The following is a 27,610-nucleotide window of genomic DNA, read 5'->3' on the forward strand; positions in this document are numbered from 1 at the left end:
GGCGCAACATAGTTGACAACACCTCCCAGACACAAACTGAAGTGTCAGATGATCCTCATTTTACGAAAGGGGAAACAACGGTTAAGCACCTTGCCTAAGATCACAAAGCAAGTTTGGAATTCTGAGTTCTTGATTCAGACCAGGAAATGAAAGAAATAAAAGACTGAAAATCAATTTGCAAGTCATCCTATTAAACACGAATTTGTTCTCGACAAAAAGGACCTGGGTAAGAGGAGACATTATCTTCCCATCAAGTAGAGGGTAAAAGGCCTTCTCCCAATGGAACATCCCATTTATGGTACGATTTTCAGGCTCTTTGGGGCCGTCTGTTTCAGCTCAAAATATAAAGACCTCATAATCTCACTTAGCAGCCAATGACGGCAGGAAAAGGGAGGTGGCCTTAAGATCGTGGAAACCTCGTTGATCAGCAGTTTCTCCAAATCATACATTTTGCACAACTGCTGCTACCTAGGGAAAAAAGGAGCACCAGACCTCCCAGTGCAAGCACTTTTACTTTAAAACCACTTTTAATTTAAAAAACAACAAAACCCCCGTGAGGTTCAAAAGCAATATAATTACGCAAGGTAGACACAGGGGAAAAGAGATTGGCTTTAAAAAGCACAAACACACTAACAGACTCACATCCCCGGATAGACAAGGAGGTACCGGTCGCTGATACATACACCTTTTGCCCGAACCTACCCGTGCTCAGGTCCAAAAAAAGCAGCAGCAGCAGCGGCGCCAGCAACGGAGAGATTCGCGCCGCCAGCTCCATGACGAATACCGCGCTGCAGCATCAGCAACAGGCTGGATCCAGAGCCCCACCACGTGACGGTGGTGGGCGGGGCCTGGGCGGGACCAGGGGCGGCCGGGGCGTGGCCTGAGAGGTCTGGGGACAGCGCGGGGGCGGGGGCTGGGCGGGCGAAGTGACTGGCAGTGTCCCGGGCGCCCTCTGCCGGGCGGGCCAAGCAGGACCCCTGAAACAGTGCTCAAGGTGTTCCGTCTGCCCCACCACGTTGTTCTTTGTCATTTTGGGGACGGAGCAAAGGTGAAAAGCTTATTATCCTAACGGCGAAGTTCCTCTTAAGGATTGGAATGGTCTTTAAGAAAAATACCTTATTGGTTCCTTGATCAGGAGACGAGAGCTGAGCATAGGGCGTCAGCTAAGGTAACAAAGAATTACTAAACTGTGCTGCACAGGACTATGAGAAGAATTTGTTTTGCTCCTAGGAGAGGAACGAATATAGAGAAAAAGAATGAGGATTGTGTAGAGAGAAAGACCAGCCAAAGAGTCAAGGATGAAGAGCCAGTGGGAATTTGATGAGAGAGTGGCTACAGAACGTTTCTTAAAAGGTGATGCTTGTGGTTCAATTTGAACTTGTTTGCGTTTCTGTAATACAAACTTGTCCTTTTGGGGGTAGATAAAAAATATAATAGGGCTTTAGGGAAGGCAGTAGGATTGGAAGACAGATTTGGGGAACTCGTTTCCAAACTGTATTTGCAAAAATTCTTTATTATTTTTTTCAATTGTTTATTTTAGGAAGGGTTTGAGAAGCTGATGGAGATTGGTTGGCGGCTCGTTATAGGCGCTTCCAGAGAATTCCCAGTGTAGAAGCTTGGGAGCAATCCTTGATGTTCCAGGGCGGTCTTCTCCCTGTGTCTTCACACCAGTTTCCCTGTGTCTTTCTCTGTGCACTCACACGTGCTGTTCCACCTGCATGGAATGTTCTCTCTCACCTTTTCTGCCCTCTGCACCTGGCTAGTTACTGTTGAACCTGTCTGTTTACATGTCCCGTCCCAGGGAAGTCTTTCCCAACAGTACAGCCTCAGTGAAGACAGGGACCTCTTAATGGTCTTAATTGCGTCCTGTACCTCTCCTTCCTGATGCTCAGCGTAATTGTTTTCAAATAATGACCTCTGTGGTTATTCTAATTTTATCTTCCTTGCTTAACTGTGAACTCTGTGAAGTTGAGGATCAGGCTGTCCTGGAATGGTTGCCCTGACCACAAAGTCGTGTTTGAGAACGTATGAGAGCCACGGAGGCTTGTTGGACAATGCTCCACCATGGTATCAGAAAGCCAAGCAAATCATTTTGCCTTTTTCCAAGTTTGGGATAAGTTGTTCTTTTACGTGCAGTGCAGGACGTGAGAGGCCCCAGCATAATTCGGGAAGCTAGAAGAAATGGGGGAAGTGATGAAGGATAAAGTATAAGGAGACTTGGGTCAATCTGGACCAGAATGCAGGATCCTGAGCTCGACTGCGGGCATGCTAGCAATTTAGGATTCATTGCAAGTGATGTGAATCCAGGGAAGAGGGTTGGGCAGACAGTCACATGACCGGATCTGTGCCTCAGTTTTGTTACTTTGGTACAATGAAAGTGTCCTGCCTCTTTTTCAAAGCTAATTGCCTTGGCGACTAATTACTGGACCCAAACTAATAGGATGATAGCAGTCAGGCCCGGGGCAAGGAGGAGGCAAGATGCAAATGTGCTTGACAAAACTGAGGCAGGACAGGAAAATGTGGGAGAAAGAATGGACTAGAAATCATTCTTAGGAGCAAGGGTAGCTCAGACAGAGGGACACGGGTTTTATCATGCCGATTGCCTCACCATTTCTAATCAGGAAATTTCAGAATGACTGGTTAAAGGTCACATGCATGGAATAGGCGGAAAATTGCACTTCAGTCTTGGTTTGCTGTCTGGGGGCAAAGGATTCCATTTTGAGCCCATTACTTCTGTTTTTTAAACAATTTCCCCCTTTTGATCAAACGCTCAGCCTGATGGATGTGATAAAAAATGTAAGGCATTAGTGCCACTCTCAGCTACTGCTCTGTAGTTCTTGTGGCTTTTTCTGATCCTCTGTGTGATTTCACGGGTGATGATGTTTTGCTTCAATTCACAGGCCACAGCTTCAGTTTCATAATCCTTAAATTGGTCCTTTTCATTGTTCCTTTTCTAAGTAACAGTCCAGTGTTACGGAGATCATTTACTTGGCACCATGTGTCCCTGAAAATAAGACTTAACCGGACAATGAGCTCTATCTAATGTGTCTTTTGGAGCAAAAATTAATATAAGGCCCGATATTTATATTATATTATATTATATTATATAAGACCCAGTCTTATATTATAGTAAAATAAGACCGGGTCTTATATTAATTTTTGCTCAAAAGATGCATTAGAGCTGATTGTATGGCTAGGTATTAATTCGGGGGAAACACAGTAGTTAGCTGCTGCAAACACGGGTTAAAGTTTTGAGAGAATGCAACACTCTCCAAGGAGACATATGTTATAACTCTAAGCAGGATACTTCCCACTATTTGGAGTACATTTCAGAGTCATAGTCCCAAAGACCCAAACTGATCAGAAACACCTCTTAGGCCAAGTAGCCTGATCAGTGATTTTATGTAACTGATTTTAAGTTTCGACTTTCCCAGAAGTGCTAATCCAGGAACAGCAAGTGGTGTTGGCCACAGTACAGACACCTTGCTCAGCCAAAGATGGTCAAAGGCTATTCTTTTATCAAGAACAACTTTGGCCAGAGAGTCTAAGGATTTTTGTGCGGCAGCTATTGCCTTAATAACAGATTCTTGGAATATCTTTAAAAGGTAAGAAGAGATTTCTGATTATTGTCTCATTTGTACTCATTCCTAACCGAGGAAGTAGGGATCTGTCAAAGGGAATTATGAATGCCTCCTTTCCAGAACAATTAGGGGCACAGTTAGATAACCCATGAGGCAATACCCAGGTGTGCACCAGCCATCGAATCATTCGGAGTCCCAAGGATGATAACCACCAAGAAGGTTAGGTTCCAGGAATTTCAGTTTCTGGAACACTTATAACATATACCTATGCAGACACTACATAAAGAAGGCTCAATGTTACTTCTCATTTGACAATGTTTCCCATGTAATTTAGCATATCAAATAAACCCAAATTAGCTCAATATCTCCTTTTTTTCATACAGCAAGAGACAAATCCTTGGGGGAAATTTCAAAGTTAGTGTGGGGTCAAAAAATTGATATCCCATTCTGTTTTATTTTATTTTATTTGCAATCTCTTGCTTTTAACTGCACTTCTTAAATGATCTTATCTAATTGGAACATTCCCCGTAATGGCCATTGTAATTCTAGGTTGTTTTTAGTAAAACTTTGCTGTTTTGCTATAGATATCTGCAACTTCTGGGACTATAGTTGTTATACATAAAATAAGCAGGTGCGCTGGAAGGTGGCCAGCTCAATTCTTTGGATATAAAGTATCCCACTTCTGTTAGCTAAGTCTTTGGGTTTCTCGGAGCTTGGGAGGTGCTCTACCGGTCCCCACCAGTATTTGTGGCTTTTTCTTCTGAGATTCCCATTAGCAATTAATCTTTATCTACCCAAAACAATACACAAATACGTGCACATTAATATACTGGCAGTAATCAAGAGATGGTAAAGCATCGTGGCCTATGCGTGGAATTGCTAGGTCAAAGGGTACATGCTTTTATAATTTAGACAAATGTTGCCAAATGACCCGTTAGAGGTTTCTAACGGGTCATTTGACAAAGAATAGATCTTTTCTAGAAATTTTGGCAATCATGAATATTGTAAAGTAGATAAGCACACAGAATTGTGTACCTACCACCCAGCCTAATTAAAATACTATTAACACTTTGGTTCTGACTCTTAGATTAGACTTGACCTAATCAGATTAGATCTAAGATCAGACTTTACATGAGATCTGACGCTTAGATTTGTGGTTTAGATGTAATCTTTTGTCCTTACGCTAGGGCCCTTCTCTAAGGAAGGAAACAAGAATAGATAGGTAAACACTTAGAAGCCATCCACTGCTTAGGTAACTTGCCATATTTTGGAGTAGCAGTCTTCAGACTAGGAGTAAATATAGCCTGAGGAGTACTCCAACACTTTCTAAGGGTAGACAGGAATGAATGGTTTTAAGAGAATTGAGTTCCACATTTCTTTCTTTTACTTGTCTTTCCTACAACTGATTGCCTGAGAATGTGTGTTTTTGTTTTCCAAAAAAGAAATGCATCTCTTCTTCTCCCCTGCTCCTCATCTACATAGCTTCCCTGGCACCAACCTCACTGGTTTATTTGTTTCTACCAGATATTATTAAATTTAAATTAACTCTAAGGGAAAATATAGTGGATTCTACTGTAAATAAGGCACATAGCAGCAATCATTGACATACAAAATCTAGCAATACTCTGAAATTGAGAAAACAGCCGCATTTTAGGGAATTAACTCTTCTTTCTTAGATGTTGATATACTTACTCTTCCAATTCTATTGTGTAATAATAAACGTAATTGATTTCAACTATCAGATTAAATTGCTAATAAATCTGTATATAACAGTTCACAAATGTTCATCTCGCTAGCCATCTTTCACTTATATTCAGGACTTTGATCACAATCCCCACTTTTATGGAATTGTCATTTCTTACCCCAGTTTCATCTAATTTTAGCTCCATCAACCAGGCATCTCTAAATGTAAGAGTAAGTGGTATAATAATCGCTTAAGTCTTAGTAGAGCCCTCCCAGATACTGAGAAAGTGAAAAACTCGAGTGAGTGGGTAAATACTCCTTTTGAAAGTCAGGTGATTCCCAATTCTTTGTTTTTAACATTATTAAACCTAACTGAATTTTTGGCTGATGTAGTATTGAAAATAATTTTTAAGATCCTTTTGTAGTTCATAAATGTGATGATTGGGTGTTCACGCTTTTGCGTGAGATGTACCTCCCACAAACCTTGTTACGACATCGGCACATTACCCGTCTGACGTAAAAAAAAAAAGAAAAACTAATAATAATTTTTAAAGAAAGATCTCTATATGATTTTAGCACTTAGCTTGGAAGGAGTTTAAGGAAATTGACTGACATTGTCAATAATATAAATCCTCTGTTTTTCTCTCCTTATATGAATGAACAAGTTTTCTCAGGACCTTACATCTATAGAAACAACAAAAAGAATGGGTCCAGAATTGATGGGGAGCCCTCTTATTTAGCAATGTTTATCCACAGAGACTTGTATTAATTAAAAAAACACAAACACACAGCTACATTTATTTCCTTAATAAATGTTTCCATGTCCACTTTATTTCCCTGTGTAATAATTATGCACCAAAATATGTAATGTTTTATGCTATTTTGATCAATTGTGTACCACTAATAATAGTAATGATAACTCAGTTGGAAGACCTAGAGTATTAGGGTCACAGGAAAATAAAACTTAAAAAGTTTCAATGTGTATTCAGGGTATCAACCACTTACTGGCTCAGTGACCTTGGGGAAGTTACTTAACTTCTCTGAACTTTGGGTTTTTTAATCTTCAAAATGGGAATAATAAGGGTTCGTAATTCATACCTTTGGCATGAAAACTAAAGGAGTTAATATATTATGTGGGAGAATGGAATGGAAATTGGAATTTCTGATTTACTTACCTAGGGGTTAATAAAATGGCTTATTTTCATATTTTAATGTGGATGGTGGTAGGTATTAGACCGCTAAGGTATTTAAATTACACTGAATACATTTAAGAGTGATTAATTTTTTAAATGTCAATATTTACAATACACTAGAAATGACATCTTTTGCAACTCCTTATGAGGAATAATTTTGTCAACTAAATGTATTGGGAGTTTTTTTTTATTCTTTTACGTATATAAGCTAATGTCTTATATACCACTGTTGCGAACTGCTTGTTTATCTAGCGAGTTGCCTAAATTCGGACCCTACACAGCGCTCAGTAGGAAAGGAATAAAGGCATTTCATTTATATGTCCTCTTCCCCAGCCCAGTGGTGAACAGAAGCGAATCAACCTCGCTCCGCGTTCTTTCCATCACGAATCCTGTAGTAGCCACTTGCCACCAATAGGTGGCACACGCTAAAAGGCTCCAGGGGGCGGGCCGCCAGAGCACGCCTCTGGGTAGCACTGTGGGCTCTCTCGGCTTCCGTTGAGCACCGAGCAAGATGGCAGCCTCCGAGACGGTTAGGCTACGGCTTCAATTTGATTACCCGCCGCCAGCTACCCCACACTGCACGGCCTTCTGGCTTCTGGTCGACTTGAACAGATGCCGAGTAGTCACGGATCTCATTAGTCTAATCCGCCAGCGTTTCGGCTTCAGTTCTGGGGCTCCCCTCGGCCTCTACTTGGAGGAGGGGCTCTTGCCCCCCAGCGAGAGCGCGCGCCTAGTACGAGACAACGATTGCCTCAGGTGCGCGCGGGGCGGGCGTGCGGGGGTGATGAGGTAGGCGGCGGGCCGGGGACGCGCCTGCGCACGCCCGGGGGCGCCTCAGTCTCCCGGGCACCGCAAGTGGGTGTGGGGCGAGTGGGGGTGTGGATGGGTGGGACTCTCAAACTGCTCATGCATCACCTCCCAGGGAGTGTAGTCAGGTGTGAGGCTCAGGAATCTGCATTGTAACGAGCATCCTTCCTCGGATGCTTCTGATGCGAGTGGATAGTGGAGCAAACTTGGAAAAACCCTATACGGGATCACGTGGATGGGCAGGGCCAGTGTTTTCTTTCAGCCTTGATGTAGCAAACGCTCACCTCGCTTGGCACTGTGTTACGTCTGCTGGATGCAGCTGTGCCTGAAACCCGGCCTCCCCTGGCGGCTCGCAGGGTCAGGTGCGGGAGACCCCAAACAGGAACAGTCACGTTTCCTTCATGATGTGCGGGTTGTCCAACCTCAGTGCTCCTGCGATATCCCCTGAGATTTATGGGGGTCATTCTGTGTCTCACCTGGGCGGTTTGTGGTTCACTTAAATAGGTGTTTGGGACCGCTGGGGGTTGTCCATTGGGGAACAAAATAGTTTTAAGTGTGTCTTTGGAAATTAAAAAAAAAATGATACTGAGTATCGAGGAGCAATTGTGGTATGAATCGCTTACATGTGGTTGATTTGTCTCAATAAAATGTTGACATGATCATTTCAATTTGGATTCATACCTCGGAGTGATTTATTCCGAGTTTCTTTTTCAAGCTTCGGTTGCAGTGAAAAATTCTAGTTGTGAACCAGGCTACTTCGCTCTTGCTTGCCGTTTGGTTGGCTGTCCTTTCCCCAGAGCGTGTCAGATTCATAAGATTTCTTCAGAATATCAGGGAATTTAATTTGGAACAATTTCTCCAGCTTGGAGTGTGTGTGTGTTTGTGTGTGTGTGTGTGTGTGTTTCTCTTAAAATCAGAAACACTATGATTGTTAATAAACATTGTTAATGTTTAGCTGTTTCTGATGACAATTTGAACTAGTCCAGATTTCAAAGAGTTGTTGGTTTTTTTCCTTTTTATTCACTGTGAAATAGGCCTCCATTCTCTCCAATTCAGGCACTATTTAAATAGTATTACGCTTGTAAGGACTGCATCTTCTCTTGTTAAGTTTCCTTTCTATCTCCTGCCTAATGAATTAATAACTTGTTGCTAGCTAACTGCAGTTATACTTCAATTAATGAGTCATCTGGGAATTATACTCTTTATAATGACAGTAACAATATAAAAAACGATGAAAGCTGTTATAAGAAATAAATACAGCACAACAGCGGGTAGAATTCCTCCTAAATGCTTCAAACGCACAATTTCATACGGTAGGAAATACCTCTGCAGCTGGCTTCAGTGGTAAATGGGGCTGAACTTAGGGAAAAATTGAATTTGTAAAAGTTTTGTATGTTTTTGTGGTTTCATGTCCCCAGTCATTCTCTGGCTTCCCCTGACAGACTCACTTTTCCTCAGAGCTACAGAAGAAAACAGTCTCTTTTCTCAAAGTTACCTAGTATTGTTGAAGTAGATCAAAATAACTAGTTTTGTGCTCCTGTATATTGTGTGATGCAGGCAGTCAGACTGGATAATTATAGTAGGGTATGCTGTTAAGTGCTGAAGGTGGTTGAGAAAGGAGAGTTCGTCATGGAATACAAATGGTTAGGAATTTAGCAGTACCTTAAAGGAGGGGTTGGAAATGTTAGATGGCTCAGGACAGTTGTGGAGCCAAAAACTGGCCTGACTGGGACGGCCGGATGGCTCAGTTGGTTAGAGCGCGAGCTTTTAATGGCAGGGTTGCCTGTTCGATTCCCATATGGGCCAGTAAACTGCACCCTTCACAACTAGATTGAAGACAACGAGCTGCCTCTGAGCTGCCGGTGGGGTGGCTGGATGGCTCAGTTGTTTAGAGTGCTAAGATTGAAAACGGTGGCGCCCTCCACAACTAGAGTGAAGGACAATGACTCATGGGTCCTGGAAAAACACACTGTTCCCCAATATTCCCCAATGAAAAATTAAAAAACACATGCACACACAAAAAAACTAGCCTGACTTGATAAAGAGATGAGTCTGAGCAGCAAAGATTCTGTAGCAAAGATTCTGTCGGGATTGCTGGGAGTGCTGAGAGAAGTCTCATGAGGAAAAGTGGAGCCAGGAGCCAGTGTGGGAAATAACCGTAGAGGCCAGAGAGGCGTTTCCACGCTCGTATGCCATGGCCCGTTCCTCACAGGCCACTCTGCGCTCCCAGCCACGGTGCTGACAGTGAGCGCTGAAGGGTCTCCAACTCCTGGGAGGAGGAAGTGCTCCCATTTGCTTGGAGCCGATATAATACCACAGATGGGGTGTCTTAAACAACAGAAATTTATTTCTTACAGTTGAGGCCAGCAGATTTGGGGTGTGGTGAGGGTTCGCTTTCTGGCTCATAGATGGCACCTTCTCACTGTCCCCAGGTGGTCGAAGGGGATTAGGGAGCTCTGTGGGGTCTCTTCTGAGTCCTAATCCCGTTCAGGAGGTCTTCACCTTCGTGCCCTGAGCACCTCCCAGAGGCCCCACCTCCTCATACCATCACATTGGGGCTTAGCATTTCAGCAGACGGATTTTGGGCGGATACAAACATTCCATGGCAGTTATTTTCTGGTTTTCACTGTTAACATGCTGTGGTGAATATTCTTGTGTGTGTGTGTGTGTGTGTGTGTGTGTGTGTGTATTTTAAGATTTTATTGGGGAAGGGGAATAGGACTTTATTGGGGAACAGTGTGTACTTCCAGGACTTTTTTTTCCAAGTCAAGCTGTTGTCCTTTGTTGTGGAGGGTGCCGTTCAGCTTCAAGTTGTTGTCCTTTCAGTCTTAGTTGTGGAGGGCGCAGCTCAGCTCCAGGTCCAGTTGCCGTTGTTAGTTGCAGGGAGCGCAGCCCACCATCCCTGCTGGAATCCAGCCGGCAACCTTGTGGTTGAGAGCCCGCGCTCCAACCAACTGAGCCATCCGGGAGCTCAGTGGCAGCTCAGCTCAAGGTGCCGTGTTCAGTCTTAGTTGCAGGGGGCGCAGCCCACCATCCCTTGTGGGACTCGAGGAGTTGAACCGGCAACCTTGTGCTTGAGAGCCCACTGGCCCATGTGGGAATCGAACTGGTAGCCTTCGGAGTTAGGAGCACGGAGCTCCAACCGCCTGAGCCACCGGGCTGGCCCCTGTCGTATATTTTTGTGTACTTAAGCCGTGGTTCAGTAGGATACATTCCTAGAGGAGGTGCTCTTTGGTCAAATTGGTCTTCAGAAAAGTTGTACGGGTCTGTATTTATGCCAAGAATATATGCGTTACTTCTGTTCACTACTGTATGAAAGGTAATAGAGCAGAGTGATTAAGAGCTCAGGGTCTGGAGTCAGAACCCTGCGTTCGAATCTTAGCTCTACGACTCTAATTGTGTGCCGTTGGTCAAGTAACTTTACCTCTCTGAAAGTGGTAATGCAGGCCACTGCCAGCCGCAGCCGGACAGGAGGGAGGCTGCAGGGAACAGATGGGACTCAAAGAGGTTGTACGTCCATCCTTTTCACCCTCCTTACTAAATTTCACCTTCAGTTGATGGGACATGACATTAAAAACCCACCAACTCCTGCCCTGAGGACTAACAACATTCATTGTATTAATAAAAATTAGAGCTGACACTTGCTCTGAGCCCCACACTGCTCTAGATACATGTGTAATTCTAGATACATATAGTACATAACATATGTACTATAGTTATTACCACATCACCAATGAGAAAGGTTGAGGTCATGTTATTTAAAAAATTTAATTAAAGTGGCAAATTTGAACCCAGACAGCCAATTTGGCCTTAGCAGGCAGTTGGTGGCGGTATCAGGCATGGCAGATGGGCATATCTGTATTTCTTTTTTTTTCCTTTTTCCCTGAACTTTCTCTGTGTCTTTAGGGACAATTTTTTTTCCCCCTTCCGTCTGCCCCCCAATCCGGTTCAAGCTGTTGTTTCTCAGTCTAGTTGTGTAGGACACAGCTCTCTGACCCATGCTGGTATTACGAGTCTTGCACTCCCCCTGGGCTGAGACAGTCCGTCACCAGTTATCTATCTCATGGCCACTCACGTTGGCTGTTGTTCACAATGTTAGCTGTAGAGGGCGCAGCTCACTGGCCCATGTGGGAATCGAACTGGCGACCTCTGCGTTAGGAGCACAGTGCTCCAACCACCTGAGCCACCTGGCCAGCCCTATATCTGTATTTCTGTATGACAGAATCCTAGAAGTGAAATTGCAGATTTGAAGGGAATACATTGCATTTTGTTACTACCTCCCAGTTTGCCCTGCAAAGAGTTTGAATGAACAGTGGAGAGTCTGTTTTAAATATTTCTTGGAATCACATCTCTTTCATTGCCAGTTATGCAGGTAATTCACTTCTCTTTGTAAAAGGACAACTACCTTTGTTGTCTGTGATCCAAGTAGAGAAATGAAGACTATTGCTAGGGAAAGTGTACACCCTGAAGGGAATGGTAACTGAGCAGATCCTGGTGAACCATTTCTTGTTCTCTGGATGGCATTTTGTCTCTCAATCTTAATATGTTCCAAACTGAAATTATTCTCTTTAGGAATAGCAGATAGTGAACACACTGCAGCAATCACAGGCCATACCTTCATGCGCAGATCCATTGTCTTCAAAACAGGTGAAATGATGCCAAGGGCTGCTTTGGAAAGCACGACAGAATTGCAAGCTCCTCTGAAAGGCAGGGATCTTGCATATAGTGGATGCAGCACACGCTGTGTTCCAGTGATTTTAATAAACCACAGTGACTGAACAGAAAGTCTTGCAGCCATTTTCAAAGTTGATGGAAAGTTTGGTCCTAGTTAGTCATCTCAGAATGGAAACTTGAATCATAGCATTGCTATAAGTGAAAACAAATTGATCAAGAATAACAAGGGACGGTCTGACATGTTAGAAGTTCCCCAGCAGTTGTTCGATTCACAGGATGCCGAGCTAACTTTTGCCAATCTAAGGAATACTTCCTTGCTGCCTGATGCTGATGTCCACAGCTCAGAAGAGAGGGTAATGTGTTTTCATAATTTAAATCCCTGATCTTGCAGAGTTTTGTGTCTTTGTCCCATTCCCGGTATCAGTGGCTTTTCTTTCACCTTGATTTGTATGTGTCTGTGTATTCATGTATCCTGAAGGATAATTGAGGATTTTTTTCAATTACCACATCAAGATAAATCCACAGGATTACTATACCTTAAAAAAGTTTAAAGAACGCTTATAATATATCTTCTTATTCACCAGTTGTACTTTATTTTCAAATACGATTGTCTGCATCGTTCCCTGTCACACACACAAAACAACAACAACAACAACAACAAAAACTTGATGAAATATGCAGCTGGAAGTATCGTGTTTTTAGCAGGCATTTTTGAGCATCCACTATGTGCTTGACATTGGCAACACTCAGCTTTCCATCATCAGGCTGCACGTATTAGAATTCACTGTTGCCAGTTTATGGAGGACCAGAATTCCTTTTCTACGGTGAAATGATTTTGGATGAAGTGTGTATTAGGGTTGTCCAGAGAAACAAAGGCAATAGGAGATATAGATATAGATACGAGATTTATCATAAGGAATTGGCTCCTGAGATGATGGAGGCTGAGAGGTCCCAAGATCCAAGCTGGAGACTTAAGAGATCTCATGACATAGTTCCGGTCCACGTGCTAAGGCCTGAGAACCAGGAGCGTTGATAACGTAAGTTCCAGTCCTAGTCTGAGACCTCAGCCAGGAGAGGACCCGTGTTCCAGCTCCAAGATTAGTCAGGCAGAGAGAGCGAATTCTCCGTTGCTCAGCCTTTTATTCTGTTCAGGCCGTCAATGGATTGTGTGAGGCCCTCTCACTTTGGGAAAGGCGATCTGCTTTGCTCAGCCTGCTGATTCAGATGTTAATCTCATCCAGAAATACTATCATGGATACACCCAGAACAATGTTTAACCAAAAATCTGGGCACCCCGTGGCCCAATCCAGTTGACACATAAAATTAATCACAAAATATGGAAGTTTACAATGTCTGTCACTACCCCAGAGAACATACATTGTTCATTATTTTCCTAAATTTAAACAAAATAAAAATAAAATCTGGTTTTAAAAAAAACAGCCCACATTTAAAAACAAAAATGGACACTTGGCATTTTTGCTCGTTGGGGTTGGCAACATAACGGAGTGGAAAGTCTGTGAAGTTAGACAAACTGAGGTTTGAATCCCATTTCTGCTGCTTATTAGCTATGAATGTCGGGCAAGTTTTTTTCTGAATGGTAATTTTGTGATTTGTTTTAAAATGAGAGATACCTATTTCATGATGGTGTTTAGATTAGATAAATGTATAGAAAATGTTTGGGATGCAGTAGATATTCAATAAATAAAACCAGTCATTTGAAAGTTGAGTGTAAGTGATGCCATGTAAGCCATTTTGTCAAAAAAGAATCTTTTGTCCTTAAATGATTTGACATTTTTTTCATTGACTGATGGCAGTGACAGCTGCTTGCAGTCACCTCAGTATATATTACTGTGACCAGGAGACATAGTTACTCACTCTAGTTTTTTCTCTCGTTCTTTTGATATAGAGTTAAATTAGAAGAGAGAGAAGGCGCTGAGAATCCTGTAATAGTGAGTAATGGTGACGGTGCTCATTTCTTACCTAGAAAAGCAAAGAAGCGGTCATTTAAGTTAGAAGAGGATGAAGAAACTGAACTAGATTACAGAAATTCAAAGAAGCATTTGAAGAGGCAAGAGAACGACCACAGTGAGACTATCTTGGCTCGAGAACCAAAAGCTGTCACAGATCAGAGTGTGAGGAAAAAAAACAAGAGGAAAAACAAAGCCGCCTGTGGTGGTGTAGATGATGACGACGAACAGACCAAAAGAAAATCACCAAAGAAAAAGAAATGTCAATATAAAAAACAGACAAAGAATTCCAAGTCTTCTAAAGCACAGCCAGTGAAAGAATGGATCGTCCAAAAGTGTGGTCCTCCAAAAGGTTCTCCGGCTAGAAACAGCCTTGTGAAAGCCAAAAGGAAAGGTGGTGTGGACATGCATGCAAAAGATAGTCCCAGTTCCTCCTCAGAGTCTGAATCTTATCGTGGGTCAACCAGCGATGGTCTCAGCAATGTCATCCTGGAGGTCAGAAATTCCTCAGAGAAAATATCAGCTGCGTTATCAAAGGAAGGACCCGCTATAAAAAACACAATTGCAAACAAAGTGGCTACAAAAACTGGCTTTAACGCCACCCCCATCAAGGACAAGACAACCAGAACATCATCTTCTAGTTCAGACTCTAGTTCGGAGTTAGATGACCAATGCATGATGTCAAAGAGCACACCAGAGCGGCCTGCAGGTTTCTTAAAGGCAGTGGGTCTCTTTGCAGGAAAAGGTTGTGTAGGTCCAGGACCGTCACCAAAGACTCTAAATGCTATTGGATGGAAGCACTCTGACTCCAACGGTGGCAGACAGGCCCCTGGTCCTCCTCCCAGCGTGACTCTCCCCACCAGTCTGGGAAGAGGTTGCGGTAGAGGAGAGGACCTTCTTTCTTGGAAGGGAGCTAGGGGTCGGGGCATGCGGGGTCGAGGTCGAGGAGGGCTTGCTGTTCCCTATGTTTTAAACAGAAACGCTGAATATCTGAAGCAGCAGCATTTAAATGAAATGGTAACAAACTCCTCTACTATCATCCAGGCAAGTAGTCTCTATTGTGAGTGTACCGTTTCTCCTTTCCCCACATAGCGTGTCTGGACATGGTGTCATCAGTTCACATTTTCTCACCAGTAACAAAGTCACATGACTTACAACTGTTTTTCAGAATCCAGTAGAGGCACACAAGAAGGACTACAGCCTGTTACCGCTGTTAGCAGCTGCCCCCCAAATTGGAGAAAGGATTGCATTTAAGGTATATTTTAAAACAACTACAACAAAAAGATTATTCCCCTTCCAAATAAACTTACTCGTTAACAGTACACACACACACACACACACACACACACACACACACACTTACTTTCTGGATTAAATCTTTTGTGTTTTTGTGCCTAGCATGTAGTAGGTGCCCAGTCATTGTTTTCTGAATGAATAAAAATGGCTTAGCCTGGTGTCTGGAACATAGTAAATGCACAGTAAAAGAAGACTATACGTATCACCCATCCCCTCTAAAAAAAACAAACAAAAACAAAGAAACCTTTTCCACTGGAACCCCTGTATTGCCACAGGTTCTTGGTCGGGCTCTTCATGTTTTCTTAGAGGTAGGGGAAAGGAGTCACAGGGTTTGTGTATTTGTGGACTTTTTCTTCTTTTTTAGCTTCTGGAACTAACATCTGATTATTCTCCTGATGTCTCTGACTACAAGGTAAGGTTTTTTATTTAAAAATAATTGTCAGTATATTAAAGAAGCTAAAGTCATGTTTAATACTGTTATTGTGGATAATGTAGATTTTTTTGAGTAAATAATGCCAGAAAGTAGAAAATGAAAACATGACCAAAATATAAACCTGTTAATAGCGTTATTGTGAAGTTTCCCAGTGTGATTTTCCTTACACTTGGGAAGATTAGAGAATGAGAATGATGAATTAAATTTTTTTTTTGTAATCAGACACACAAACTTATTTGACACACAAACATATTTGACACAAACTTATTTGAGTACACCTCCCCCATGATCCTAAACTTTCAAAGAAAATAATGAATAGCTCTCAGCCTGAAAATTTGGTAATTTTCATCATAAGAATCTATTTTATATATTTTTGAATTACTGCTGGTTATTATGGTCTAATATGGTTTCCTTTGCATTATCAGTTAACCACAGATAATTCACTAACATTCTGGTATTTACTCACTTAATATTTATATGGGTCATCATTGGCATTTGAGCTTTACCACAGTTTAGTAAAAGCTTGCCTCAATCAATGGGAGTACAAAATCACATGTTTCCTTCCCTTTTCACTCATTCAAAATTTTGTTGAAAATCTTGCTAAAATGCATACTTTCATATTTTGATGTAATAAGATATAGACTGTAAGTCCATTTTAAAGGTAATAATTGGTAATGTTAATATAGTGTTAAATATAAAGTACAAGGAAAGTTGATTTAATCTGAGCTGATACCTTGGAAGACTTTTATAATCTTGGTAAGAATCTTTCCTTAAAAGCAGACTCAAAGAAGTATCAGTTCACGAATGGGTGAGGTGGGTCAGTTCTGGATAATTTGTATTTTATCCTATTTTTCATCTTCTTAGCCCCTTAATATAGGTGACCATATAATTTATCACTAAATCAAGATACTTGTGAGTGAAAAGAATTAATATTATATTGATAATTATACTGGAAGGAAATATAAATGGACCTGTCTTGGGCAAACCAGGATGTTTTGTCACTCTACCGTAAATCGTGAATTAAATTTTGTGATATATGAGGAAATGGAAATAAATATAGAATTGATACGTCCCACAGCCTCTACAAATGGTGATTCTAAATGATATAAATTTTTAAAAATTCACATTAAATGGATGTTGGTCATCATAGTTATTACCTTGGAAAGCTGTTTGCTTACTTTATATTCTGGTAGTTTTAGAACTTTTTTTTTTTTTTTATTGGAGAAGGGGTACAGGACATTATTGAGGAACAGTGTGTACTTCCAGGCCTTTTTTCCAAGTCAAGTTGTTGTCCTTTCAGTCTTAGTTGTGGAGGGCGCAGCTCAGCTCCAGGTCCAGTTGCTGTTGCTAGTTGCAGGACTTGAGGTATTGAACTGGCAACCTTGTGGTTGAGAGCCCACTGGCCCATGTGGGAATCGAACCGGCAGCCTTCGGAGTTAGGAGCATGGAGCTCTAACCGCCTGAGCCACCGGGCTGGCCCAGTTTTAGAACTTTTTTGAAATTGCTTTCAAAACCATTTTGAGAGAGAAAACAGGCCCCACCTTTTTGCTTTGACTGCAAGTGCTGTTTACCCTGCTTGATCACCGGCTTTGTTCATTAAGCTTGTCAGAGCTCTCTTCAAAGAATGTAGTCTCTTCATCTCCTGACCCTGTGGTATTTGTTCCCATGTGATTAATTAATGGAGGTGACTGAGTGCTGACATAGAGAAGCCAATGCTATTGAAAGAGGAGTTTATTACTTACATTTCCGTAGAGGAGGGGTGCCGGGGAAAGCACGTGGGTGTGGCCAGGAGACAGAAGCAGGAATGAGGAGAAAGCCTAGGCCAGGGCCTTTATTGCGGTCTCCTGAGGATAGGCATGGCAGGGTGGGGATACATACAGTTTAGGGTAGGCTAGTTTGAATAATGAGCAGGCTTTGGGCTATAGGGGCTGTTCCTAGTTTTGTGGTACCTGACCATTGGATAAGTTAGACCCTGGGAAATACTGGCTTGGTGTGTGGGAGTTTCATTTCCCCTATATGCTGATTTGTTTAAAAATATGTTTTATTGAGATAAAATTCACATAACATAAAATTCACCATTTTCACCATTTTAAAGTGTGCAATTCAGTGGTTTTAGTGTATTCATAATGTTTCACATGTTGATTTTTGACTTGGACTTTTATTTTTGAAAGGAAGGAAAAATATTAAGCCACAATCCAGAGACCCAGCAAGTAGATATAGAAATTCTTTCATCTTTACCTGGTGAGTGTTCTAGAAAAGAATTTGAAAATTTTTAGACTCTTATATCTGCATTGGTTTCTAAATAGCTTGCATACACAGGAGCTGCTGTGTTCGTTGGCCTCCATGCTTAGCCGGCCTTCTCCACTACCTGTGCTAGCACACAGCAGGGGCCTGTGTTCCCATTAGCACAGTTGCGTGTCTGCTAAGAGTTGTTGAATTTGTTTCCAAAGCTATTAGACCAGTTGTTCTTATTACTGTAATTACGTAATTTCATAAAAATTACACAAACCAATGAAAACTGATTGCAAAAAGAATTATTTTTATGAAACCCAAGTTGAATGCTGACTCAGGAGTGTTACTAAAAAAGTTGCTGTTGAGTTATGGGTCAGTGGGTCAGCTGTAAGAGATTGGGAGGAATTTGGTAAAAAATCTGGGAGGATTTTGCACTTAGATTGCCAGGCTAGTTTGTGCATTCTAGCAAAACTTTAAAAAAAACAAATACAAAAAAACCTCAAAACTGGAAATTGTGCAAATTGTAGGCATACATTAAGGATATGATTTATAAAAGAAAGACACCTCTAATCAGTGGACTCATAAGATCTACTCTGCTCTATTTCAAAAGATTGACAAATGAACATATGTGTGTGTTCCATCAAAATAAAATGTCGGAAGTATTTGTGTGTATGCATACTCACACGTTCTGCTTTATTCGTGATTTACTCCACCCATTACTGGTCCTGAAATCCTGAAGAGAGGACTTTTACTGTATGTGGCTTAACTTGGGTTGTGTCGTAGGGGTCCCTGGGCAGAAAGCAGGGGAGATCCCTTTTTCTTTAGCAGACCCTGAGGCAATTAATTAGTTTCTGTTTGTCTTTAAATAAAGTAGTGAGTAAAAGAATCAAAACTTCAGTACACAGAAGTTAGCCAAAAGGGTTTTTCAATAAAGTCTCTTTATGTTACTAAGTAAATGATGACATGTAACCTACACTGGTTTTCCAGCTTTATTCTGATTAGGTTTCATTTGAAGGAATGGTGGACAGAGAAGCTTGTCCGTGGTCAAATTCCGGGGCCATAGCCTCAGCACTGCTGGTCAGGTGATTGACAGTGATGACGTGTAATTAGAACTTTTCTTTGGGGCATCAAGAAATGGCTTTATCTGTTTTCTGATAGAAATGCAGGTAGTCCTTGCTTTGCATGGTTCTGATATACATGAACTTCAGTTACCACAGTTTGGTTAAGTAACACCAGTCCTCCAATGATATTGGGTATGTTAACTGTTAACTATGAGTAATGGCAGTAAGTACTGCCAGCTCTTTAGTCCACAAATCATTACATATTAACAGATGCCCATCATGAACAGTGACCAATCATGCCACTTCTTTCCAAGTCTCTTGGTAATTGGTCACCGTACTTTTTTTTTTTTTTTTTTAATTTTTTTATTGGGGAATGTTGGGGAACAGTGTGTTTTTCCAGGGCCGATCAGCTCCAAGTCAAGTCATTGTCCTTCAATCTAGTTGTGAAGGGTGCAGCTCAGCTCCAAGTCCAGTCGCTGTTTTCAATCTTAGTTGCAGGGGGTGCAGCCCAGCATTCCCATGTGGGAATTGAACCGGCAACCTTGTTGAGAGCTTGCGCTCTAACCTACTGAGCCATCCGGCTGCCCCACCTGCAGCTCAGCGACAGCTCATTGTCTTCAATCTACTTGTGGAGGGCACAGCTCACTGGCCCATGTGGGAATCGAACCGGCGACTCTGTTGTTAAGAGCTCACCCTCTAACCAACAGCCATCCGGCCGCCCCGTGGTCACTGTACTTCTATAACCCAGTTCCCATACACACAGTAGAGTGTGTAGTTGTCCTGCTTCCTGGTCTTTCAGTGATAAACCTACATGACATTTTACAAAAATGGATCATTGAAATAGGAAATCGGCCAACAAAGATGAAAGCACAACAAAGAAGCAAAAAGTGACATCCAAATGAAGTTTAAGTGAAATTATAGAAGAAATACTAGTAGCTAACTATGGGAATGTTGACACTGAGCTTTACGAGAACTTCTTGACATAAATGAGGAAAGTGGCTGTGACGAAAAGAACGAAGATGTCTTGGAAAATGAAGATGACATCAGCAAAAAATTTCCCAGAATTGTGAAAAAGAAACAAACTCTCAAAGCTATTTCAAGCTTAGAACTGAGTATGACAGTTCTGCAGGGCATAGGAAAGAGTCTCTGTATCATTGTTGCCTGACAAGGCATATTTTTTTCAAAATACCCTTGGTAAATTTCTTACAAAGAAGTAGAAGACTTTAATTCTGTGTTTCTAATTTTTTATAGTATGCTACATAAATATTTTACTTTTTTCATTTCCATTTCCCTATAGAGTAAAGGTTTTAATGTTTTGACACATTTTTTAAAATATTGTGAAACAATCATAGTTTTTCCCATTGATTATTAAGATTGTTTTTTATATGATTTCAGCCTGCATGGTCATTTTTGTGGTCCCACACTACTGTATAAAGTGAGGACTGCTGCATTAGCAGGTAGTAAGTGCATAATTTCTGAGGGCAGAGCACGATATAAGAATTTTGCAGAATTCAGATTTCCTTCCCTTGTTGAAACCTATCAATTATCTTTTGGGATTAGCTTGTGGTTGTACATTCATTTCTGGATGTGCTAGTGGTAGTGTATCAAGCTCATTTGTTTTTGATGAAGGAAAGATCATCTCTGATAAATGGCCAAGAAGCTCCTGTCTGCTGGTGCAGGGTTTCCTCAGGGTCTTCTGTCACTGAGCACTCTATGCTTTCATGTGCGTACCCGACCTTCACATCAATGGACAATTTGTAGTTGGTTTTCTAATGATATAAATTCCCTGTAGAGGGACGTTTTCACTACTGGGAAATGACTTATTGTCTCTCCTCCCTGCTGTCTGATTTCAGCCTTGAAAGAACCTGGGAAATTTGATTTGGTTTATCACAACGAAAATGGAACTGAGGTAGTGGAGTATGCTGTGACACAGGAGAAAAGGGTAGGCATGCTTCTCTTCTTGGGGTTGCTTGGTCATCCATTCTCTCTTGATTGGTTACTGGTGGTCTGGAAGGTGACACTGCAGCTTCCTGAACTGCCTATGTGAAAATCATAAAGGATCTGGGCCTGGGGGGATCTACCTACAGGGTGCAGTATCGGTGCTGAGGACCAAGTTAGGGCGCCACCTTGGACCTCAAAGAGCCTACATGACAAGATACACAGACAACACACTCTTTTTTAAGAATCTAAAGTGGGCATAAAATAGTGATATAAAGGTTTCATTAGCAAAGACTAGCCTATTTTAAAAGCTTTTCATTGATGTATGCATTTCAGGAAAGTACATATAAGTGTATGGAGTTTGAATGATTTTTTCAGAAATGAACATACTCGTGTAACCAGCACCCAGATCAAGGCCATGAACAGCCCCCTCCGGAAATTTCCATCATGTCTTCTTGCAGTCATTACTACCCCTCAGACGTTAACCACGATTCTGACTTATAACCGCATAGATAGTGTGGAAGAATGACATAAAATGTTGATTCTGTCTTTTGACTTTGTATAAGCCCTTAAATTGACATTTTAGGAACTGTGTGCTCAGAGCTTTTTAGGCAGCCAGACGTCCACAGTTGCTGCCAATGGCTGGCCTATGGGGCTGTTGCTAGCGTTCAAGTAAATAGAATTTGTATTTTAAAAACTGCTTTCTCTTAAGGTGTTTATATTTGAAATGTTATGGATATGATTATCCTCTAAGTTTCAGTGTCGCAAATTCACATTTTGTATCCAAAATGTAGAAACCTTAACGAGGCTGTGTTTTTCTTTGTCTCTAAGATAGATGAGACTCTTAGGGATTTATTCTAAAAACACATTTTTAGGGTTTGTGGAGGATCAGCAGATTTGGTGCAGTCTCCTGTCCTTTATTTGCAATATATTCAGCCCCACTTTTTTGTTGAAATGTATTCTTGGAAATTGTTCAAAAATCCAACCTTGCAGGCTGTGCCTTTTTTTTTAATTCAGTTTCATTTTTATTTTTTTAACTTTTTTATTTATTTTAAGTGTGCTTTACCAGGACCCATCAGCTCCAAGTCAAGTAGTTGTTTCAGTCTAGTTGTGGAGGGCGCAGCTCACAGTGGCCCATGTGGGGATCGAACCAACAACCTTGTTAAGAGCACCACGCTTTAACCAGCTGCTCTAACCAGCTGAGCTAACCAGACTTCCCAGGCTGTGCCTTTTTAAACAGGCCTGAAGCAGAGCCTGTAAGGGACCTTTTGGACACTAGTTGGCCCTCATCATTCATCCATACGACCAAGTGTTAAGAGTTTGCTTTCTCTTGGTAAAGTGTAAAATACCCCCTATTTTTAGGCCACATAGGATAAGAACTACAGAGCTGCCCAAGAGGGTAGCAACAGTCTAGTGCTAAACCTTCTGGGCCACGTCTGCCTCCTAAGCGGTCTGCAAACTGCCTGTCCACAGAGGCTGGTTATAATCAGCTACCCCACACTCCACAACCCCCGCTCTAAATGAGAAAAAGGTGAACTATGCTTACTGTAAAGTTTAGCTGCATTCGAGGTCAACAAGTTTTTATAGCTTAATTGAACTCAGTTTATTGGGACTCAAATTATTCCAGGTCTTCAATCATTCCGCAGAAATGGAAATTTACTTGACTGAGGTTTTTAACTGTTTAAAACCTATGTGACCTCAAAATGAAGTCTCTAAACTGAAAATGTTGTATTTTTCCTTAGATCACTGTGTTTTGGAGAGATTTGATTGATCCAAGACTGATTGTTGAATCTCCGAGTAACAAATCAAGTACAGAGCTTGCCTGAGTATGATCTCTCCACCTCATAGTTTATAAATGTCTTGTTTATGAAAGTGACTATAACCTGAACTTTAAAAAAAAAAAAGATTTGAAAGTTGTATGCATTTTTTTATCTTCACTTTACTGCGTAGGAAAAAGTCTACCTCATCATTTAAAATAATATGGGTGTGTTGCCTTTCTAGACCTTTTTTTTCAGGTTTAATTTTAGTAACAAAATTTAAAACATGACATTCCCTGCAGGCATTGTTATATACCAGTATGTATGGTTTCTTCTCTCTCTCTCTTCTCCTTTTTTTTTTGACCATCAGGTAGCCATCGTCAGTAGGAGTTTATAATACCAAGTAAAAAAAGTGCTGCATATCTTGTCTCTGTAAGTTTTATTAAGTACCATTTTAAAATACAAAAGCATGTTACTTGAACTAATTTTTTACATTTGAGTTGTTCTATTGAATGTGGAACATCTTACAAATTTCAAGTATTTTATACTTCTAATTGTCAAGAATAACGAGTATTAAGAAATCCCTTAACATTTTTCTCAACTTTAAACTAAAAGATTCTCTGTGCTCTGTATTGGGCAGTGAAAATAAGAGCTGTGGTGTGTGTGCCTGGGAGAGAACAGGTGTTGCACTTGGGTGAGAGGATTTGCTAGGAATTCAGACCAGGGAATGTGTTATCTTGCTATCAGCTCCCAAGCACCTGGCTGAGTGTGCTGGAGTGAGGATCTTGAACAGAAACTTCTTCTGTTATTATTCAACACAAAGCTAAAATGGCTAAATATATACTGTGAAAATTACTTTCTTCTAACAAAAGATCAGATCCCTCCTTCAGCTTTGCAGATTTTTAAATAAAATTGTATTGAACTAAACTTCCATGTTGAGTCATCACATTTAGTTGAGTGTTGCAAGTCACTGTCTTATTTTGCAATAATGTGAGAGATGAAAGTTTTCTGGAACAAGAAGCCTTGCCAGAACAAGAGTCTGGTGTTGCACAGTTTAGTCAAATGGAGTTTGTTAGATCTAGGAGCTATTGGACCAATGAAGATGCTGTCCAGTTTTAACTGACATGACATTGATATGAATCAAAACGTGGATGTACTGAAATGTGGATGTTTGTAAAGAGAAGTATGACTCCAGAAAGAGCAAGATTAACATGAATGTTGGGATCTTGGCACTGGGGTTCTTGTATAGCACACTTTCTATTTAGGGTTTGGAAAACAAGATAACTAGTCAATGCCAACAGGTGCGTGAAAGGTGCTCAACATCTCTAATCATCAGGGAAATGCAAATCTAAACCACAATGAGATATCACCTAATACCTGTCAGAATGGCTATCATCAATAACACAAGAAGCAACAAATATTGGTGAGGATGTAGAGAAAAGGGAAGCCTTGTACACGGTTGGTGGGAATGTAAGTTGGTGTAGCCATTGTGGAAAACGGTGGAGGTTTCTCAAAATATTAAAAAATAGAACTATGTAATCCAGCAATTCCACTTCTGGGTATTTATTTGAAGAAAGCAGAAACATAAATTCAAAAAGATATATGCACCCCTATGTTCATTTCAGCATTATTTACAATAACCAAGATATGGAAGCAACCTGGGTGTCCATCGATAGATGAATGGATAGAAATTTGTTATATATATGTATAGTTATTCAGTCATAAAAAAAATGAAATCTTGCCATTTGCAACACTATGGGTGGGCTTTGAGGGCATTTGCTAAGTGAAATAAGTTAGAGAAAGATAAATACTATAAGGTCTCACATGTGGACTCTAAAAGAACAAAAACAAAAAAATGAACTCAGATACAGAGACTAATTGGTGATGGGTGGTCAAAACGGGCGAAAGGGGTCAAAGGTACCAACTTCCAGTTATAAACTAAGTAGGTCCTGGGGATGTAACATACAGCATGGTGACTATAGTTAATAGTACTTCATATTTGAGCATTGCTCATGGAGTAGCTCTTGAAAGTTCTCATGACAAGAAAAAAAAATTTGGAACGATGCATGGTGACAGATGTTAACTGGAACATCTATTGCGATCACTTCACAATGTATACAAATATCAAATCATTATGTTGTACAGCTGAAGCTAATACAATGTTGTATGTTGATTATACCTAAAAAAAAAAAAAAAACCCAAAAAACTAGTAAATAAACATTGATTCGGCCAAAGGGAAGTGTTGAACTCAGGGTGTGTTTTCCTCAGATTATAACCAGTTTATGACACCTTTTTCCTCAATAGTGGTGTTTTTCAAACTATAAATAGCAGTCTACTAGAATGGTCATGATATCAATTTAGGGGGTCATGGCCTGCTTTTTGAAAGATGAAATACAAAAGAAGAGAAAAATAAATAGTGCATCATATCCAGGAAATTTTAAGTTTGCTTTACGAAACAATTTACATAGAGCTATGAGTGTGTTGGGTCACTACCGTGTTTCTCCAAAAATAAGACCTAGCCGGATACTCAGCTCTAATGCGTCTTTTGGAGCAAAAATTAATATAAGACCCGGTCTTATTTTACTATAAGACCGGGTCTAATAATATAATATGATATAATATGTAATATACCGGGTCTTATATTACTTTTTGCTCCAAAAGACACATTAGAGCTGATTGTCCAGATAGGTCTTATTTTCGGGGAAACATGGTATGTAAAATGTAAATGTATTTCTTACTGCTTAAAATCAGAGCTACAATTGTCAGATGTGGAAATTCTAAACTATACCATTTATTCCAGGAGTGAGAGAAGAGGGGAGATGAAAACAAAGGTGCTAGGCAAAAGGTACATGCCAGGGCCTAAATCTTTGCCTCACTGCCCCTGGGCTGGTCCAGAAGCAGTTATAGTCGAGGGAAACAGCAAGTACTCAGATGCCAGCTATGATTATTATAGGATTGTGCTATGGCGTAAAGTAGTAACTCATCTAACTTCTCTCAACTCAGTATGGAATAACTTGCCAAAGACCACCCAACTAGAAGAGGGAGAATCTAGTGTACTTTCTGAGCAGTATTCTTCCCCTGAGATGTTTTGGTGACTACCCCTAAAGTGGCTTTGTCCTGGTCTGCGTGGGAGTAGCCGTGGGGCCCTTGCTTCTCACCTCCCCACTGCTGCCTTTATCCTCGGAAACATGAACCTTCTGATTACCTTTCTGCCCCCATGACTTGGTGTTGTCCATCTTCAGGTTGTCTACTCACCACTAAGTTTTTTCTTAATCAAAAGTTATTATTTTTTTGTTTGGATTAAAACATTTTTTAAACAGCTTTATTGAGGTGTAATCAATATGCCAAAAACTGCACATATTTAATGTATTCAGTTTGATGAGTTTGGACATGTGCATATACTCGTGAAACCGTCAGCACAATCAAGGTAATAAACATCCATCACCCCCAGAAGTTTCCTCGTGCCCTGTTTTGTTTCTGTGGTAAGAACACTTAGCAGGAGACCTCCTGTCTGAACACATGTTTTCATGTGCACAGGACAGTGTTGTCACTGTTGTACAGCAGATCTCTAGAACTTACTCATCTTGCATAACTGAAACTTTATACCCGTTGAACAGCAACTCCCCATTTTCCCCTCTTCGTCTCTGGAAACCACCATTCTCTATTGCTATGAGTTGGATTATTCTAGATACCTTCTATAAGTGGAATCATGCAGTATTTGTTCCTCTGACTGGCTTATTTCCCTTAGCATAATGCCCTTTAGTTCATCCATGTTGAATGTGGCAGGATTTTTTCTCTTTTATGGCTGAATAATATTATACTACTTTTTTTTTTTGGTATCCATTTCATTCATCCGTGGATGGACATTTAAGCTGTCTCCACGTCTTGGGTATTGTAAGTAATACTGCAATGCCTATGGCTAACATTAAGTTCTAAACTGCTTTAGCTCTCAAGACATTCAATTCGATAAAAAGACTGACCCTGACTTAATCCGTATCCCACTGGATCTTTTTTCCCTTCTTGTGAAACCCTGAAGCTCTCCACCTCCCTTCGCATCACTGATAGGACTGGCGTTCCTTTTGCTGTCTTTATCTTGGACACTGTGACGGTAACTTCTGTTTAGCTCCTTCCAAAGCCGGGTTGGTTGGATCATTCACTCCCTACTCCTTTAACTGCTCTGAGGGGACGTCATGAAAACTTGTCACGGCGAAAGAACTAGCCCCCTCAAAATATGGGTACTATTTGGTTCTAATTTTCCTCTTCTTTATTTATACCCAAAAGGAACTGTTCCAGACTTTCTCCTTCAACCCGTACCCTCCTCCTCCACGTCAAGTAGACAGCGCTTATTGTTCACAAAGAGGAGGAGTCCTGGTAGGAACACCCTTCCCTGCACAGTAATGACCGGGCTGGTTGGTTTTTCAGTTCTCAGCTGGTGCTTGCAAGGCCTAATGTATCAATCTGGATCCAATTGGAAACCACACAGTAATTCAAACAGGAAAAGTTTAATATGAAGAATTACTAAGTCTAACAGGGATTGGAGTACTGAGGGACTAGCTAGGAAGAAATCAAGAGAAGTCTTCAAAAATATAGGAGTAGCGGGTAGGAGGAGCAGCCACTACCCCTGGGGCTGACAGAGCACTCCCCTGTGATCAGACCTTGTTGGGAGGTCATGGCCATACCTCACTGAAGGGCAGAGAAGTCAGTGTGATGACGCACTGGCGGGACTTGCTGGAAACCGCCATCTTTCAAATGCTGTCCATTTAATTATGTGATATTTTAAAGTAATGTTTACTATTGCCAAGTACCTGATTTTATCAGAAAAGTATTGGGAAGCTGTCAACAGATATGAACGTTGCAAAATTCTAATGATTGCTTGAAAGCTCCAACTTTTTCACCGACCAACCAACACTGTCAGTTGTTCTTGCAGCGAGAGGCTCACTTTGTTCATTGTCAAAAAAATGTCTGCAAATGCCCATGTCTGACTGATC

At 41.0% G+C, this 27,610-nt stretch overlaps 2 protein-coding genes and 1 non-coding gene across 4 annotated transcripts in view; 2 read left to right on the top strand and 1 right to left on the bottom strand.

The window, feature by feature from the left end:
• The window catches only part of SCPEP1 (serine carboxypeptidase 1), a 28,272-nt gene extending 27,433 nt beyond the window's left edge, over positions 1-839 (bottom strand). Inside the window, exon 1 of the mRNA XM_033091522.1 lies at positions 703-839. Within this exon, the coding sequence (XP_032947413.1) occupies positions 703-775 (73 nt within the window). The 5' untranslated portion in view covers positions 776-839. The remainder of the gene's footprint in view (positions 1-702) is intronic.
• Positions 840-5,677: 4,838 nt separating this feature from the next.
• Positions 5,678-5,781, top strand: LOC117014142 (small nucleolar RNA U13). Its single transcript, XR_004421446.1, has one exon. It is a non-coding gene; the product is annotated as a small nucleolar RNA U13 (small nucleolar RNA).
• A 1,175-nt stretch (positions 5,782-6,956) lies between these two features.
• On the top strand, positions 6,957-24,030 carry COIL (coilin). 2 transcript variants are annotated; one of them, XM_033091645.1, is made up of 7 exons: positions 6,957-7,246; positions 13,845-14,949; positions 15,074-15,160; positions 15,566-15,613; positions 17,806-17,875; positions 20,781-20,869; positions 22,608-24,030. In XM_033091645.1, the coding sequence occupies exons 1-7, from the start codon at positions 6,969-6,971 to the stop codon at positions 22,689-22,691; spliced, it is 1,761 nt and encodes a 586-aa protein (XP_032947536.1). In that variant the 5' UTR covers positions 6,957-6,968; the 3' UTR covers positions 22,692-24,030. The 2 variants fall into 2 exon arrangements, with proteins under 2 accessions (XP_032947536.1, XP_032947537.1); XM_033091646.1 differs by having other exon boundaries at positions 6,957-7,213.
• The last annotated feature ends 3,580 nt before the right edge of the window (positions 24,031-27,610 follow it).

The sequence above is a fragment of the Rhinolophus ferrumequinum genome, chromosome 21 (assembly GCF_004115265.2).
Source record: "Rhinolophus ferrumequinum isolate MPI-CBG mRhiFer1 chromosome 21, mRhiFer1_v1.p, whole genome shotgun sequence".
Classification (NCBI taxonomy): Eukaryota; Metazoa; Chordata; class Mammalia; order Chiroptera; family Rhinolophidae; genus Rhinolophus; species Rhinolophus ferrumequinum.

Coding starts and splice junctions, on each gene's coding strand:
- COIL (XM_033091645.1), top strand. CDS start 6,969: ATGGCAGCCTCCGAGACGGTTAGGCTACGGCTTCAATTTGATTACCCG. Junction 7,247..13,844: donor GGGCGTGCGGGGGTGATGAG/GTAGGCGGCGGG, acceptor CTTTTGATATAG/AGTTAAATTAGAAGAGAGAG. Junction 15,161..15,565: donor GAGAAAGGATTGCATTTAAG/GTATATTTTAAA, acceptor CTTCTTTTTTAG/CTTCTGGAACTAACATCTGA.